The sequence below is a fragment of the Anomalospiza imberbis genome, chromosome 18 (assembly GCF_031753505.1).
Source record: "Anomalospiza imberbis isolate Cuckoo-Finch-1a 21T00152 chromosome 18, ASM3175350v1, whole genome shotgun sequence".
NCBI lineage: Eukaryota > Metazoa > Chordata > Aves > Passeriformes > Viduidae > Anomalospiza > Anomalospiza imberbis.
This window is the reverse complement of record NC_089698.1, coordinates 10009977-10028455: the sequence shown is the minus strand read 5'-3', so window position 1 is coordinate 10028455 and position 18479 is coordinate 10009977. Positions and strand designations below refer to the sequence as shown.

General features: G+C 49.1%; 1 protein-coding gene across 3 annotated transcripts in view; it reads left to right on the top strand.

Moving 5' to 3' along the window:
- Window positions 1-1093: 1093 nt before the first annotated feature.
- TPCN1 (two pore segment channel 1) overlaps window positions 1094-18479 on the top strand; it is a 40295-nt gene continuing 22909 nt past the window's right edge. The window contains exons 1-2 of one of the 3 annotated variants that reach the window (XM_068208918.1): window positions 1094-1241; window positions 17889-18013. In XM_068208918.1, the coding sequence (XP_068065019.1) occupies window positions 1130-1241; window positions 17889-18013 (237 nt within the window). In that variant the 5' untranslated portion in view covers window positions 1094-1129. Of the gene's footprint in view, window positions 1242-14513; window positions 14579-15111; window positions 15271-17888; window positions 18014-18479 lie in introns of those variants that run through there. The other 2 variants (XM_068208920.1, XM_068208919.1) reach the window with 2 other exon arrangements.

Genomic DNA, 18479 nt, shown 5'->3' with positions numbered 1-18479 from the left:
CCCCTCGGTCCCCGAGCCGCTCCCGCGCGCGTGCCGCCGTTGCCCGGTGACCGCTCCTCTCTTCCCTGACCCTGGGGCAGGGCCTCGGCGCAGCCAATGGCAGTCCGCGCTTCATTCCCGCAGAGCCCACCCCCGCCACCTGGGACCAATCAGCACCTCCATCTGCCTTGAGGGACAGCGATTCTATCCAATGGCGAGGCGAAGTGCGTGAGGCGGGGAGGGAAGGTGGGATTAACGCGGAGCCCCTGGCAGGGGGTGGGAGCAGGCTCGGCGCACGGATTGGCGGGAGCGAGGAGGCCCCGCCTTTTTGGGCGGGACTCGCGCTGTAGCAGCCAATGGGAGGCGAGGGGCGGGGCGCGGAGGAGCCGCGTCGCTGCGGGCGCCGGTTCGGAGGGGCCGGGCCGGGCCGGGCCGGGCCGGGGGGTGCGGGGGTCCCGGGCCGGGCGGTCCCGGGGGGTTCGGAGGGTCCGGGGAGTCCCGGGGCCGCGGGCACGGCGGGCTGGTGAGGAGCAGGTTCACCCAGGGCTGGGAGGGGGCCGCGGGGAGGACGCCGGGCCGGGCCTCCCCATCGCGGTGGCAGCGCCCTGCCTGTGTCCCTCTCGCCGGACCGGGACAGCGGCTGTGAATTGTCCCCGTGGCGCTGTCCTGGGCCTGCTTCATTTTCCTTTTCCGTCACCTTTTAGAGAAATCCGTGACCTTGTGGCATCGCGCAGTTCAGAAAAGCCCTCCGGGAACTTCATGTGCGCGGACTGCAGGCGGCCTCCGGCGCTCCCGGGCCCGGACGGAGCCGCGTGTGCCCGGCACCCCTAGCGCCATGCTGCTCCCGGTGCCGCGGGCTCAGCGGCTGGCCGAGGATCGCTTCGTGCTGCGTGCCCGCTGTCCGGCCGGGATCCGCCGCGTGAGCTGAGCTCGGCACGCGTCCCTCGAGGGCCGCGCCTGGGGAGGAGCGGCGCGGTGCTGTTCGGCCGCGGTGTCCGAGATGGGTGCGCGCAGCGCTGTGTCCCTGTGCCCTGCAGACAGCCCCGGGCGAGGGCTGCCCGGGCAGAGCTGCTGACACCCGCGCCGCCCCAGCGGAGCTGCCGGACGCGCTGCTGAACGCTCCGGGAGCAGGAGCCGCGGCAGGGACGGCATGGCGGTGAGCATGGACGATGATGTTCCGCTGATCCTCACCCTGGACGACAGCGGCAGCAGCGCCTCAGCCCCTCTGGATGAGCTGGATCGGGAGGAGCTGCCTAACGAAAGTAAGAGCCCTTCGTCACTGCCTGCCCGCTGTGGGTCCCTTTGTCCCGGTGAGACTCCCAGAGCTGTGGCTCGGCGGCCGGGGGCTGCCCGGTAGCAGCCGGTCAGGAGCCGCCGCTTGTGCCGCCGCTTGTTGCTCACAGCCCCGTGTGACACCGCGGGGACCGGACAGGTCCTTGCTGGGCTGTTTCTGACACACAGTTTTGTGGTTTCCCCTGTGACCTTAAGCCCTTTCTTGCACGCTGTCCCAGAGCGTCTCCTTCCCTTGGCACTGTCCCACTGCAGTTATCTCATGTTTTCCTAGCACCATAAACATCTGCACTTTGTGAGGCTCGTTTTGTCTGTTTCTGGTGTACATTCTGATCTTTCCAAGAAGGGAAGCGTTGATAAATCCCTTCCACATCTTTATTGTGTTCTTACCAAAGAGCCTTGAGTACTTTTAGACAGTGTATGCTGTTCAGTGGGGCACAGCCAGCCTGTGAGCACTGGCAGGGGGAAAACAGCGGCTGTCATCCTTCAGAAGCTTTGCTTTTCTCCTCAGTGTGTCTTCATTGAAGCCCTCACCCTGCAGCAGGCTGGGTGTGACCAGCAGATGTGTCTGAGCATATTCAGAGAGTTTCTGCTTGGTGTTACCCCTCATGGATGTATCTGTGCAGTCCTGTCCAGCACATCCCCGTGCCTTCCAGTTGCAGGTGCATACACACAGGTCCTGTGATCCTGCTCCAGCCCTTGCTGCCACAGGCTGAACATTTGGAACAAATGCATCATTTCCTGGCCAGGCATCCCTTTTTTCCACATTATACCTCTGTGCCATACTGCCTCTGAGACTTGATTCCTCTTGCAATGAGTTCCCTTATGGTTTCCCAACTCAGGAATTAATTTTGGATAATCAAGATTCTTCCTCCCCTCTCCTTCTCCTCCTCTGCCACCCCACAATACAGATCCCTGACTAAACTGCCCAGTTGACTTTCTCTGAGCTCTGTTTTATCCTTGCTTCATCCCATCTGTTTGTCTTTTAAAGTTTAGCCCTCTATTTTTAAGTTAAATAGAAGAGAGATTTCTTCCTCCATCCACGGGTGTATTTATAGGATTCCTTGTGACTAATTTTAATCACTCTTCCCTCTTTCTTTCCTCCTCCTCCCATCCCTTCAAAGAAGAAGTTGTGTGAGGCTTAACAATTGCTTGAAGCCAGCATGACTGTGTTAAAGCAGAGGCATGAGAATGAATCTATTAATAAATAAAATTCTCCACATTGAAATACAGGGAAGTTCTTTAGGGACCAATTTTGTGCTTCTTACAGGATCGCTGTGTGTGGTTTTTGAGAACTCATTTCCTGGCATCCTTCAAATGGAATGTCTCTTATTTGTATGTTTTAGTCACTCTAAATTTGGATTTGCTGCAGAAATATAAAGCTGATGCTATGGAAGCAATAGGGAACGATACAGAGCCTTCTGAAGTCAGGGTGGGATGAAGGATTAGGAGGGGAAGGCTGGCATCAACAACTTGAAAGGCACCTTTATCTCTGGGAAGTGGGAAGCTTAAATCAGGGAGGGAGCGCACTGACACTAGCACTGGCAAAAGTAAGCTTGTTTAAAAACCAGGATGTGTAGTCCAGCTTTTGCTCTTTGCTTGCACAGAAAATCTGCTGTGAAATGCAGCAAAGTTGTGTCTCGTGGAGGCTGTGAGGAATCAAATGTGTCCCCTCTGCTCTGCCTCCCCTTGGCTGCTGAGGACTGAAATGGCATTAACTGTGTGATGTCATGTTTTCAGTCAGAAGCTTTTCTTTTCCAGGGAAAAAGTGTGAGAAGTGCTTGTCAGGGGAGAGAGAGCCTGCCAGGGTGAAGGTGAGGACATGGGGACAGGGAAGGTCAGGAGGCTCTTTCCTTCTGGCTTTGTCCTCCCTTTGCCTAAACTCTCATAATTGAATATTCAGGCAGAATTTGGAGGAACAGCTCCCTCATTACTGTGCCTGGCCATCATCAGCTCCAAGGGATTCAACGGCAGGTTAAACCCAAAACTTTCACTGAGCTGTGTGCCCAGAACAGGCTGGGGCTGTTTGCAGTGAAGGACCCCCCATCCTCTTCTGGGTGACACCTGGGGAAAGACAAAGTGGCTGTAGCTGCCCCTTGTTCAATCACATCTTTGAGGCTGCTAATAATTAAATCTCACTCTTGCTTTGTGTTCCTGTGTGCACAAACTCCTCTAAATTGTAGTCCATTCTCCAGCCTGTCGCAACCATGTCGCTGAGTGCTCTGTACCTGTGGGGTTCAGTCTGTCAGCTCTCATGGTTTTTAAGGAACTTGTTGTGCTTTTAAATTAAAACAAACAAACAAACAAACTATCCATGATCTGGCTTTGTTCCAGTCAGATCTTTGGATAAATGAATTTGTAGTTGTGGAGACAAGTCTCTGGGTTGAAATAAGTAGAAACGGGGTTTTCTGAAAGCAAGCCTGGAGCAGATGTGAAAAGAAAGGACTGAAGTGCAGGAGTGAATTCCTTTCCAAACCTTGTAGGAGAGTGCTCTCCTGGGTAAGAGGGTGTCTTGGGGTTAGAATAAAAGAGAGCTAAAGGAGAAAATTGTGTGGAAAATTGCATTCTTAAAGAAAATGTCCAGCTGCAAAAATTAATCTCCCAAATCCTCCAGCTCTTAAGCATTTAATGAGAGAAAATACTTGCATGGGGAGGAATATTAAACTCTGCCTTGCTTGGCTTGTGCTGGATACAGGGCTTCCAGGGAGCTCCCATCTGCAGCCCACAAAGGGTCAGAATCCAAAGTTGACAGGAGTTCAGACCACATCCAGAGCAACGTGCTCCCTGTGGTGCTGATGGTTTTCTGACTCTGCTGTGTTGGGGCTGGGTAATTTTTCTTTGCAGCTCCAGCAGCTGAAGGAGACAGGGAGAAGCTCTTGCATCACCTGGATGCACAGCAGTGGATGTGAGCTGCCCTTCCCTAGCACATCTTATCTGAGCATCTCCATACAAACTCCAGTTAAGCTCCCCAGCCCCTGCCTGAGGGCAATGACTAACAGGAGACTGAATTTCTACAGAAGGCAAGAAGGGAGATGTGAACCTGGCGTGGCCTTTCCCAAAATCCTGTCCTGAGAGTGATGAGAACCTGCCAGTGTTTAGTGATTTCCCATCCCTCCTGAACTCCTGGGAAATGTTTGAACAGAGCTCTCAAAATACCTCCTTAGTGCAGTGTCTGTTTCCATCTACAAAGGCAGCGTGGATAGCCTTGAAACTCTAGGACAGTGTCTCTCCTTGAGCTGATGGGAGCTATAAACAATAAATGAGTGCACATTGATTTATCCTGTATTAGATCAGATACAAGATTCTCCTTTGCCTCCTGCATGGAAATTGCTGTAGCCTCAAGTAGAGTTTCAGTGTGTTCAGAGCAGAAAGTACAGCTCGGAGTGTTGTACATGGAACAATGGGATATTGTCTGTTTTCCCACACAATGGGTGATGGCAGGGGGAAAGAAGTCATCTTTCAACTCTGGGTTTTTACAAGAAAGCAAACTGCATCTGCTATTGAGGTAAAAACTAATTATTAGGGAGGTGGGGGAGCAACTGCAGCAGCCAAGAGTGATGTTTTCTAGAAGGATTGTTGGAAAATGGGAACTTGTAACTACTTTGAGTGAGGTGCAATCTCACTTTCTGCTGCCTGAGAAGTGAAATGTCAGGAAAACCAGAGCCAGCCTGGCCTTTTGGGAAGGTGAATTATTTGGGAAGGTGAATATGCTTGGCACTGCTGGGGACGAGCAGGTGGCCCAAGGTGTGTGAAGAAAATGAGATTTCTCTGTTGGTGAGGTTGGAGGGGCTGCCCCAGGAGTGCTGGGTGAGGAATGTGGGTAAGCAAAGCCCAGGGCCTGTTGGTAGAACAGTGTGTGGGGTCTGCTGGAAGGACAGTTCCCTGATGGAATGTGGGAAAGAGCTTTCAACAGAGCTGTTCCTTTTGTAACTGGCTGCTGGAGACTCGGGGAGTGGTTCTGAACACAGAGCCTAATTACAGCATTAAGGGATGTTGCAGACACCAACCTGTCTTTAAAAAAACCACCTCCTTTACTAAGCTCCAGCTAGACACTTGAGATTTGGGGCAGTTAATGTTATTCTTGAGGCATGTGAATTACCTGGATTTTGGTGTGTTTGGTAGCCAATGCGACCTGAAATGACAGAAATCTCAGTTCTGTGTTGGATCTGGCTCCAGAACATGTTTGTATTGGCAGTGAGAGAGTTAAGCCTGTCCATGTGGTCCACAGCTTCAGCCCATCTGGTCATGGAATCATCTCAGACAATCCAGAAGGGTTTGGGTTGGAGGGGCCTCAGAACTCATCCTGTTCCACCATCATGCCACGGGTGAGATTTCCAGGTGTAAAACAGTTTCGGAAGGGCTGAGGAAACAGAGAATAAACACCTGACTTTTGGGCAAATGCTGCAACCACACAAACACTGGGGACCTGTGCTTCTTGTGGAGGCATTCTGGCTTTGCTACCTCTGGAGGAAAAGGGGCATTTCAAATGTCAGCCACCTGGTAGATTTAGTAAATCCTTCAGGATCTGTAGGTTTTGATCCTTGTGTGGAAGCAAGGGTTGTTTCAGAGGTGGCTGTTTGGGCTGAGGCACTGGGTATGAAATGCTGTAGCTAATTAAGGTGAAGGGGATGAGGGAACAAGCAACTGTTTGCTTTGGACCTGGCAGATTCCAAGATTTCTGACAGCCAGGCTCTTAAACTGCCTTTTGGATTGTCTGGTGCCTTTCTTGGATGCTGTGCAGGATATTTCCTCACGTCATGGCCCCTAGTTCTACCAATTTGCCTTTCATTAGTTCCAGCAGCAGCGCTGCTGCTGCTGCCTTTAGAGGTGAAACATGGCCAGAGCACAGGACTGGGGTCTCATTTTGGGAAGCAGCTCCTCCTTGCACCTAGGGTAAGTCAGGAAATGCCACTGTGGGTCACAATCTCACCTGGAGGGTGCTAATTACACCTGCTAATCAGCAGGAGTGGACAGGAAGGCTTCATTCCCTTGTTATGAGGAGGTGCTGTTTTGCATTGCTGTTCATGATTCATTTTTCTTAATATGCACCTGCTTAAAATTTATAGAGAGAGGAATTTTTCCAAAGCACGAGTGGTGGTTTTGTGGTGGATTGTGGGTTATGCCTCTGAAAGTCTCATTTCTCCGACCTAACAACCCTGCATTCTGCAACTTCTGCCAGGGCTCCTCTAATCCTTTCCTGGCCTAGATCACTTAAAATGAATGTTTTAAGCAAGCAAAGCGAAGCAAAAACTGCTTCTGAGATGAGTGAGGGGTGAAAATCTTGGAAAGGGAAATGAACACCCAAAACATAAGGAGATTATTGTTTTCTCCTTCAGTACAATTCGTTTCCCTGGGTGATGAGCTCTGTAAACTCAGAGGAAGGAGGGAAATGCTGCTTTTTAGAAGATGTTTGGGATCTTTTGCTATGATGTTAGTAATAGTGAAAAGTATGATTCTGCTCTGAACCATCCTCTGGAATCTCATTTGTCCTGAAAATTCAGGTTTTAAGGCAGGGCTGTGCTTAAATACTTGAGTAGAGCTGGTGTCTTTCTTTGATGAGAAAGACCCCTGTGTTGTCCAAAACTCACCAGCATTTGCGAGGAGACATTCTCACCATGGCTCTGTGAACGTGGTGCCTGTAGAGGAAGAACCCCAAGCACAGTAAAGCACCAGGAGCTATCGAGGGCTGCAGTCATTGTGGGTATTTTTTCCAAGCATTCCTTGTTTTCTGAGCTCTGCAGGAGAGGGGTTTGCACAATGCACACGTTGTGTGTCTCACAGTGGGATGCTCTGTCAAACAGAATCTCTGCACTGTTGACTCTTTCATGCAGAGAAAAAAAAGAAGAAAAAACCAGTGATTTTTTGACTTGAATGCCTCAAGCTGTTCAAATCTGAGCTGGTAACTGCATCTACAAGGTAGAGAAGCCTTGGGTTAATGTTCCATTATCCTGGAGTCAAATGGTTCTTTCTCCTTTGCCATCTCCTGGAGCACTGGGGATGGAGATCATCTCACACTGTAAATCCAGGGGGGATCCTGCAGAGTGGGGCAAGGAGTCTGGAAGCTCCACACTCCCTGAAGATGGGAGTGATGACCTTGATGCTTTGAGGGAGGGAGCCCCTGTCCTTTGTGTGTCTCTTCTCCAGCACATCTCCCATCTTTTTGGGTTTGAGAGCAGAAGAACAGGGTGTTTCCTCCCTGAGCTGATTGCTTTCATTGGAAAATGTGGGATAAAGGCATGTGTTGTGTCATCAGGGGGCTCTGCTTTTTTGAACAGGTGGTCCTAGAATTATAAAAGATGTTAAGGAGTTGGAAAGTGTTTGAGCTGCAGTTTTCAACTGACAACTTTCCAGCTCGAACCGGTCACTCCTCAGCCACCACAGCTGACTTGGAAACATTTGGCTCAGGAAGCGGAACAACAGTTGGAAACAAATAGTGATTAGTTTTTTCATGGCTTCCCAGGGAACGCATCACTTTGTTCGCTTCCCCCCTCATTTTGTGGTTCCTGTGGATTTTTAAGGCACTGTAGATGCAGGATGTTCAGTTTAGCCAAGCCTGCGTACTGGCAGATTAAAATGAGCAAAGGCTGAGCATGCTGAGTTCACTCATCATAACCAATATGATGCTTCTCAGAACTTCCTTTGCCCTTGGTGTCTTCACTGAGGAATCCTGCCTGCTGCCGTCAGCCCCCCTGCGTTGAAATCCCATTTTACCCATCTCAGTGCTGTAAGAAGTGCTGTATAAACTAAACAGGAGCATCTGTGAAGTGGTTAGAGTTGTTGTTGATTGCCTTTTCCTTATTGCCTTCAGGGGATTTAGGCTTGAATTTGCTGGAAGTAGAATTTATGAGCCAGAACACTCCATTTCTGATCCTTGAGCTGGGGAGAGTGTGGTGAATTTGATCGGGCTTTTCTGCTGCCTCCCGTGTCTCTGGCTTTTGATCTGGACCTCGCAGGGCTCTCTCTGTGTCTTTAACATAATTGCTTTTTGCATGTGGAGAAGAAGGCTGGTTTTCACATGGCTGCTTGCTTTCTGGGAGCTGCAGGAGCAGCATTAGTGTTTGGGCCATCTGTGAGTGGTTCTGCAGGACACTTGGGCACCTGTGCCTCACCTGGGGACAGGGAGGCACCAGAGGTGAGCTGGTGTTGGTCCACAGCAGCACCGTGGGCTTGGGGACAGATCCTGGGCATGGCAAGAGGACACTGCTGTGGTTTAAATCGCACTGTGGGGATTTGGAGCATCCAGTGCTGCTTTTTCAATCTCAATCTGGTGGTGTCTGTTTGGAACAAAAGGCTTTTCTTCTCCTGCTTGTGTGTGGGGGAAGAAAATTTAGGATGTGTCTCTCTGCACAGCTGTGTTAAACCCCCTGGTTCTGTGGGGCTGGACATCTCAGCTGCACTTGTATTTCCCACCTAATATGTGTGTTTCTGGATTGCCACTTTGGAATGCCTGTTTTATTCCAGTTATCAGAGAGAGAGAGCATTTTCACTACCCCCACAGATCTGGGAAAGTTTATAGCACAAAAGCAAAGTGGATTTCACTGGAATGCACAAATATCTTCCTGGTCTTCATTAACCAAATGAAGAAATGCCTGTAGAATTAAGACTAAGGGATCAATCCTGGAAGTGGGAGCACTGAGGAAAATTTTGACATTTGGGTCAGGGGAGTGAAGTGACCAAGTCAAAGCCCTTTCCTTTCAAATACAAGGCTGGTGGCAGGACCTTGTCTCTAGTGGTTTGAAAGGAGAAGATTTAGACAATCTGAATTTTCTATACTTGGAGGCAGCACAAATGCCTCGAAAGCAGAAATGTTCATGGAAGCTTTAAAGCTGTTGGAGAAGCAGCAAAAAGTCACAGAACCAACATGTCTGGGCTGGCAAACACAAAAGATAAACAGATATTTAGATAAATATATGTCAAATGAAGGAATAGCACCTGAGAGTGGAGGAAAATCCTGAAGAGAAATGTGGTCAGCAGAGTTCAAGGTGCTCTAAAGGACTTGAGAAATAAAAAATAATATTAAATGATTCCAGCCTATCAGGAGTTCAGGGTTTAACACTCCAACACTTGTGCTACAGGGAAGCTCAAGAAACACTGAATATATTCTATATTTGCTGAAAAGCCAGATGACACAGTCATTGCATGACCTATTCTTCCATCCCCACAGCGAATAGAGATTAAACAGCTGATTCTAAAGGCTGGCATTTAAAAATCAGCAGATGACTTTTGCTTTCTGAAGCTGCAGCTGAGCCAGTCTGTACATTGCCGTGAGAGTGACTTTCTTCCAGCCCCAGAAGGTGTTATGCACCAGGCAGGAGATTGCAGGCCAGCCAGCCAAGATTTCCAGGCAAAACAATGGGAAACCAGCAGTAGCTCTTCTAAAATCTGGATTCAAATGACATTTTTTGTGTGTGTGGAAGACTTTTGAAGTCAAAGTTGTCCATTTTCTGAAGATGTGGTTCTGTGTGAGGGCTGTAGGACTTGGAAGTAATGATCAATTGAGAGAAAATCAGCTGTTCAGCAGATGTCACATTAATGGTTTAACTCCTTCCTTCCTCTCCAGCCATTAAATGCAACCTCCAGTTGCTGCCAGCAGTGGTTTCCACCAAATGTGCAGAAGCCTTTTTTCCTAATGGACAACAGTTCCCCAGCTCTTGGGCTGGGGTTTTCCCTGCTCCTTTCCATGTGTCTTCCTCTGAATTTGGCAGCTTCTCTTCCCTTCTGAAGGACCAGGCAGAGGAGAAGTGGCAGTGTTGTATTTCAAACGAATCAGTGTGGTGGAGTCGTGTTCTAACACTACAAAACACAATTACCTCCTTAGCATTGCTGCACCACAGCAAATAACTAATTGGTCTCAGCCTGTCGTGGGAAGATGTTGAGAATTTGTTATTTAACTTTTAAATTTATGTCATTTTCCTGCTATCCCTCTTTCTTCAGGGAAAAAAAGGTCAGTAAGGCACATACCTTATTACTGCCTTCTTCATTCTAGTGCTGCTGAGGCCATGCTGGATCTTTGTTACTCAAATTAATCCTGGTTTCTCCCAAAGCTTCCTCTCTGCTTCCCACTGCTAACTTTGTGACTTCCCTGGAGAGCTGCTGGCGGCTGGAGCTGGCAGGCAGTCCTGGCAGCACACTGCTCTCCTTTAAAAGGCCAGATTGCAGCTTAATCAAACATCTTTCCAAACTGCATCAGGGAAATCCAGAGGCTCTGCTTTGGAGAATTGAAATGAGGAACGTGCTCTTAAACTGCTGACATTGTGTTGTTACTGAAGCCAAAGCAGATCTTTAATGTGTTAAAAGCAGGAGACACTGGTTTCCCTTTTTGGAACAAAAAGAGGAAATTCCCTCATGTAACAGGATATGTTAAAGAAATGCTAGAGCTGAGGGACTCTGATATTGTCTCTTTCCATTACTTCCTCCAAAATTATGAATTAGAAATGTGTGTGTATTTCACATCTGGCCTCTCTCTCTGCCTTAGGCAGAGCTGTCTCTTCTATTTTTCCTTTTTGGTTCGGTTCAGCAAAACCTTAACTGCTTCCAATTGTTTTTTCCATTCATTAGCTGTTCCACAGAGCCCCTCAATGACTCAGATATTTAATTCCAGTTATGGTATAATTTCATCTCGTTGTGTGTGAAGCCTTTGTTGCCGTGATACGATCGGGCTGATGAGATTATGGAGCATATTGGCTGCTGAAAGGATGGATAATGTGAGTTGTAGGTGATCCTTCTGTTGTGGCTTTGGCTTCTCCTTTTGGTGGTGTAGTGGTTCATTTGTTGAGATAAGAAATAAAGGATACGAAACCGGCAGCAATTTGGCTTGACACAAGTGAGGTTCTTAATTATAGCTTCCTAATGCAACCTTTCATTTTGTGGGACTTTTACTGAGTAAAAATGCTTTGGATTTGACTTGGCAGCTCTGTTAAAGCAGGAGCTCCTGTGTTCCACAGTTTTATTTTGAAGGAGTGCCTGGTTCCAGCTCTCCCTGTGATATTTCATGGACTCTCAGATGCAGGAGGATTTAATCCCACATCTGTCAGCAGGCAGCTTTGTGGAACAGGGCTCAGACAGGGGATGGTTTGCATCTGTCAGTTCATCTTCAGCTGCTGAAGTCTTGCTAACCTAATTATGGATTCCAAACATCCCAAAAAGGAGGGATCTGCCCCTCTGCCTCTTGCTGCTGTGTATTCAGGAGTGAAAGTTGTCCCAGGATCAAACAGTTCCTGGTCAAAACTTCCCACATAATATTTCAAGGGGGAAAAAAAGCTGGAGTGACTCAGGGATGAGATCAGAGGAGAGCAGGTGTCCTGGGGAGATGAGGCAGTGAACTGCACAGATGAGGATCTCCAACCAACAGAGCTTGGCTGCTGTAGATTGGGAGAATTATCCTCATCCTTCTTTTCCTGGAAGTCTTTAATTTTATTTTTTTTTCCTCCTTACAAATGTCTCTGTCCCCAGGAGGTTGGTGCAGGAAGTGAACATCCAAGTGAATCATCACGGCCCTTCTCCCGAGCTGCAGAGCAAAGGGTTAACTGGCTCTGCCTCGCTCAGAGCTCCCTGGATGGAGCCAGGGTTTCTGCTCGGGCTCAACCATTTCCTACCATGCTTTAGCTCTTCTGGCATGGTGCTCATTTGTGCAGGGGGTTTCCATGTGTGCAGTGCAGCTGTTGGCGGGGATGCAGTGCTCCCCTGATGAAGCAGCGCTGGCCATAAGCTGTGTGCCGTGGAAGGAGCTCGGCAGCACGACTGAGAAGAGGCAATGATACAGAAAATGTGACTTACCATGCTGAGGGACATCTGCTCCTCCTTCACCAGGATTCGGCTCCCTGTGGTGATGGAGGCAGGATGTGAGCTCGTGTTGCTGCATCCTCCAGTCAAGGCGAGGACGGTCGCCTTTTACCACTCACGGAAGTGGCAACATCCGTATTTTTTTAAAAAACTTTCCTGTGTTAAATAGGAAAAAGCTGAAGTGACTTTATTTGTTGAGCTTCACAGCAAGTGAGTGCTGTGAGAATACAGTAAGACAAAGAGCCCCGAGGCCTTTGCATATGTTTCTGCTGTGCTGTTGTCTCCAAGAAAGAGCATGACTCAGTTGCGCTGGCTCGAAATACTCCAAAGTAGATTATTCCTCCTGTAGCAGAAGGGCTTGGCACTGCTCTCTGTTGGAGATGCCCTTTTTTCCTAGGCAACAAACTGACAGCAAATTGTTTTGACTTGCCCATGGCTGTTCTCTTCCTTCCCACAATGTCCCCTGAAACAGGACAGGCACTGATGTTCTGGGCAGCAAGGAGCAGTCCTGCGATGCTCCCGTTGGCACGGCGCTGAGCTGGCAATCAGGCAGCAGAGGCAGTGATTTCCCTGTCTTGTCTGTCTCACCTCTGAGATGTGTGGCCAAGTGCCAGACCAGCTGTGCTTTCCAGGCAGCTCCCAGCTTTTTTTCTCCGGGGTAGGTGAGCCTGGCCTTGAAGAGACAAGCTCATGAGTGTTTGTGCCTCAGTGCTTGCAAGGAGCAGTTTCTTATCAGCCTCCTTGGAGGAGGGAGGGAAGATTAGTCCTCTGGAGGTGAAGCTACATGGCCTGTGAGCCCTTGGGAGGGAAAATGCCATCACTGGTGCTGGGACAGCTCCAATACTTGACTAAAATCTTGGCTTTGGGATTGAAGATGCCTGCACAGATTGTGTTGGGGAAGGGTAGGCATCCACCTTGTTTCCTTGTTTTTTTATGGATTTTCACCTTCTGTAGTGAGTGTTCCCTGTGGTTCAGCTGATGAGAGCTTTCCAGGAGAGAGGAGTGCTTCTGGAGTGCTGTCCTTCTCCTTGTCCATCCTCACCACAGCCTCAGGGAGGAATGTGGCTGAGAGAGCCAGAAACCTCAGCCAGCACAGGGCTCCTGCACTGGGACAGGTCTTGGGTGTGAGCTCAGGAGATCCAGGAGCACCAAGAGAACCTTTGATCCTGCTGGGATCTGCCTTCTCCCATGGGCTTGTGTTCAGTGCTGTGGGGCGCCTGGTTATGTTTGTATTAAACCAAAAACTTGGGCTCTGTGACTGAGTTTGGGAATTACAGATCCAGTGAAGATGAAGGGTGTGAGAAATAGAGGGGGTATGGCAGTGAGGAATGCAAAGCCTGAAAAAAATGACTCCAGCTGAATGGTAGAATGGTAAAATCATAGGATGCTTTGGATTGGAAGGAGCAGACACGTTCCACTAGAACAGGTTGCTCCAAGCCCCATCCAGCCTTGAGCACACTGGTGACTGGAGCTGCCCAGACCATGTGCCTGGAGAGTTTGACCTTGCCCCCGTGCAGGAGGTGATGCCTTCCTTCCTCTTCCCTCTTTTGGTGAATCAGGGACCTTGCAAGGCCACAAGAATGAAGATGTGTCCTGTCTCCAAAGTTGTGGATCCTTGGCATTTCCTTTTTTGCCTGTCAAGAGAAACATTACTCACACATGGAACTCACTGGAGCAACTTGCATCTTTACATTGACTCCACATGTGATGCATGAACAGCATGAGTGACAGAATAAGGATATTTTTTGCTGATTGAAGTCACTTCTGCCTTCACATGTTCTGCAGTGTTCTGTCAGCACGGGTGTACTTGCTAAAATAACAATATCTGGGCAGGATGGAAACTTAACATCCAAACCATCCTTAGCCTTTTAGGAGAAAGCCCTGGTAAGTCCAGTAAAGGCTTTGGAGCCAGTTTGGGAATCTCAGTCTGTTTCAGTATAAGGCCATAAAAAGTGTGTGCTGTCTGGCAGGCAGAACATCTGCCAAAGTGGCTAATGAGAGCCAGGCTGGGGGAGCTCCAAGGCAAATGGAAGAGCTGCCCCGTAGGGTTGGTTTATAACTCTTTGAATTTGTAGGAGGTTACTAGTTTGATGGAATTTTGAAAAAAATTGCTATTTATTTAAAGAAGTGCAGACACCAAAAACCATGGAATTCCAGAGTGACTTCAGTTTGATATATAAAGCTGGCTGGGAAGGATGATTTATCCCAGCCTCCTGTGGATGTTTTCTGACCCTTATTCTCCTCTCAGCTCTGCCCTGGAGATCCCCCATGGCTGCATGAGCTCCTCTGAATGAGAGGAGTTTGTTTGCTCTCGGTCCATGGAGAGTTTTTCCTTCCCCTAAGCAGGGAATTTGTTTTGCAGAGGGAGAGGTTTGGGCTCTGGAAAGTTTATGCTCCTTCTCTTTCTTCCTTGTTTTTTTGCTTTTTATTGTAATGATGACATATGGAAACTATTTACACAGGAGCATGCTCGGCTGCACTGAATGGAAATGCTGGAGTCCCGGCAGTCTCGTTCCGGATGCCTTGTGTAAGCAGCCAGCTGGTTTTGCTTTTCCTTTTATTTTTTTTTTTTTCTTTCCCCCCACTCTTTTCTTTTTTGCCCTCCCTCCCTGCCTCTCTCTCTTTTCAGGGACCGGCTGGGATAAGTTACACAAGTGTAAGGAAGGAAACTTTGCCATCTGTGACCGGCTCAGTTCTCTTCCTTTGGCGCGCCCCTTGCGCTGCGAACTTCACAAAATATCTGTTTTCTTTTTCGTGCTGGAGATTCCTTGCGGTGCCTGCTCAGCACTTTGACTCCTCTCCCGTTAGCTCATCGTGAGCAAGTTGTGCTAAATGCCAAAACACGAGAGCGCAGCACACGAATCCCCGCTTCGCCAGCACGCTTGTGCCTGGCAGCTCCTCGTCCTGCAGCTAAACCTTCCAAAATCTCGCCCTCGGAGACAGCCAGGGAAGGGATCGCACTGAGGTCTGAGCCACCTTCCTCAGAGGGGAGGGGAGAAGCCGCTCAGTTCTGCAGGCAGCAGAGCAGAATCTTTTGTGCGGAGCTTTCCCCTGAGGAAGCCGCGAAATCGAGGAGCAGCTTTGGGAAGGGAGGGAGGAACTTCGGGCTGCGAGCGCCAGCGGCTGCCATGCAGTGGAGAGAGCTGCCTGCCATCTACTTCGAGGATCCCGGGAGCCCCGTGGAGAGATCCTCCTATCTCATTGAGCTCCATACTGATGGTAAACGCCGTCGGGGATGTTGTGCAGCACGAGCGGAGCCGAGCTTGCATTAGTCTGTGTCATTGTTATCATGGGAGCAGCTGAGGAAATTAGCTCGCTGGAGGGCTGCCAAGCACACAGTCAGAGGGCTGCTCTTCAAATTTATTATTATTTTTATTATTATTTATGACCCAGATGATGCTGTTGCCTCAGGGATGCTAGATCAACCTTCTGGTACCTGATGGGGAAGGAGCTGATCCACAAAATGCAGCTCCCCACCGGAACACTTGAGTGCATTTTCTGTTGTCTGTGCCTGGTTTAGACAGCAGGAAAGCATCTTGATTTCTAGAGCTGTTTTTTGGTTCCGATTTGCATCTCTGAGTGCTGTTTTGTATTTGCAGCCTTGGTCTCAGAGCTGGGACAGCTCTTCTGTGGGAAGCACAGAGCGGGGTCCTGTCCTGGGTTTTGCAGGAGTGTGTCTTTTCCTAGTGTCTGTCCTTTCCAGAGAGGTTGGTTTTTGCAAAAAAGCTGCTTCAGGGTTAAAGGTGATTTTGGCATCTTTTGGCAGGGTCCAGTGTGTTGGTGTTTAGGTTAATGCTACAAACCTTTGCTGTTTTGGCCGCACTGTGTTTTGATCCTCGTAAATTTAGTATATTCTGTAATGTAAAGTCCACGTTCTGATGAAGATATGCTGCTTCTGTAACTGTTAAGCATCAAATATGAAAAGGTTTTGCTCTCAGGCTGCAGTTTGAGGGAGTCTGTCTTTTTGAGACACATCCCCAGCAAAAGCTTTGTAAATAATAACATTTAAGAACTTTTTAGAGCTTGCAATATAACGCTTCTGATTTTTGCATATGGCTGTCATCTCTTAGTTAAAAAGCAGACAAACCAGAAGGCTGCCATTCCAGCTCCGTGGATAAATAAAAACTCCATCATTCAGGTTTTTTTTTTCAAGAGCTGTGCTAAATCAAGGCGTGTGGGGGAGGAACCGGCCTCATTCAAACATTTGTCCAGATTTTGAGTGGTATTTTAAGGGTGTGGGGGAAGCAAGGAAGAGAAACAGGCTTCGTGCTGCAGAATGCTCAGCAACCTGAGTGTGCAATCTGGAAGGTCTTCACAAACCCCAGAGAAATGTTATCTTAATTTGATTTGGGGGTGGAAGAGGCAGCTGTGGCTGTGCACTGGTGAAGGGGTTCTGATTTCTTCCCACTCCCTGCCTCTGCCAGGAGCACATGGTGCCATTTCTCTTGGCAGGTGCAGAGTTTTTGGCATGGACTCCCTCTCCACTCCAGAGGGTGTTCTGGAGAGACTGAATCAGTAATTCATCCAGGATTATTTTGTCACAGCAAATCTTCAGCAGGCTGTCATGAGAGGGGAAGAGAACCTCGTGGTGCTTTTTGCCCACTCTCAGATAACAACTTTGAGCACAGAGAGAGCGAGCTGCCACACCACAGCTCCTGTGCTCATAAAAAAAGGGGGAAATCAGCACTGCTGTGCTGGCAAGCTCGATTTTACATGTACCCACTTCGGGAACATGAGGCACTGGAGGAGGGAAGTCTCTTCTGAGAGCAGGAACAGCCATGTGATGTGGGAAATGTTTGAAACTCTGGAGAACTGAGAGTGTGGCTAGCTCCACCACAGGCCCTAAGCAGGTCTCACTGCTGGGGGTTCTCTGCTCAGTATTCTTTGTCAAAGGTAAAATAAAACTCCCAGTCCCAGAAGAAGAAACCAAATGATATTCCCTTTTTGTACAGTAATTGTTTTCTTGCTTAGTTTTCATCTGTCTTAATAGCACTGAGGCTGCAGAATGCAAAAATAGCAATTATTTTGGAGTTTACATACATGCCCTGTATAACTCTCCCATGGAAGGGCACTGTGTATGTGTAGCTCTGCTTGGGAGTTGCTTTTTTGCAATTAAATTCTTTTGGGTTTTTTTAAAGAAAATCTTTATTTACAAAATCTGGTTCACAAGTTCAGTATGGCATTGCTCTATAGTTCTTTGCTGGTGAGAAGGACAGGCGCTCAGAAATTTCAGAATCAATGTGTGGAGTGTGAAGAGAAAATTCATCTTGTGGTTTGTTTGCATCAGAGGGGTGTCGGTACTTATCAGCACCTCAGAGTGTTGATGTGTTATTTAGTGGCTCTGAAGTGCTGGGAGAAATGGGGCTTTCTGCTCAAAGCACTGACAGCTTCTCTCCTCACATCGTGCCCCGTGGCAGGGACAGTGCTGTGTCTGTCCTTCCATGGCCTCTGCTCCAAGGACATGTGCAAAAGCTTCCTGCTCCTTCAGCAAACGCTCTTCTCTTCACTGGGCTGGCCATCCTGGGAGGCTGGTGGCTCTTACCTGCCTGGTTGTAGTTTCTGATGCTGATGGCAATCTTCAGGCATGACAGCACACACTCTGAGCCAGGAGAGCTGCTTGCTGTACTGAGTAGGAAGCTGTCTCTTCAGATGATCTTCCGGGAGCATTCCCGTGTGCAAGTGCTGGCTTTGAGTGTCTCTTTAAAGCTCCCACCTGCCAAGAGTCAATTTGTCACTGTACAGCTGCCACTTTCCCAGCTGCTCTGGCTGTCTGTGATCCCAGGGCCTCCTGCTGCACCCCAGCTTCCCTGATGGTGATCCCTGTTTCTCTGATGCAGATGGAGGCAGCTATGACGTTGTCAGTGATGCCTCCAGCCCCGCGGCCAGGGAGTGCTGTGCCCAGCAGAGCGCTGCCCGCCACAACTGGGAGATGAACTACCAAGAGGCAGCCATCTACCTCCAGGTGAGCCCTGCTGGGTGGGGGGAGAATGGTCTGCAGGAGCTACGGTGGTTCTTGGCCATGGGAAACAAACAGTTTCTGTTTTGAGGCTGAAAATTGGGTGCTTTGCCAGGGATTCTGCTTCGGGAGTGGGGCAGTGCTGGAGGCACCTCCAGATGGGCTTTGGAAGTCATTTGGGGCAACTGAACAACAGAATCCTCTCCCAAGGACTGTGCTGGCTGGGGGGTTCAGCATGTGCACAGTTCTGCCACCTTGGCACGGAGGTTTCTGTAGCTGGTCACAGATTGTCATTTCATCTCTGCAGTCGCTCCTGGGGGAATGGTCAGTGCTCTCCTGGGGACGTCTCCTGTTCTGGAAGTGCAGGTCCCAGTCCTGCCTAGGCCATGGGGTGGCCCAGTTAGTGTCAGTCAAGTCCTGCAGGTCATGTGAGGCACGAGAGAAAGCAGAGGTCTTGATTTCTACAGGATTA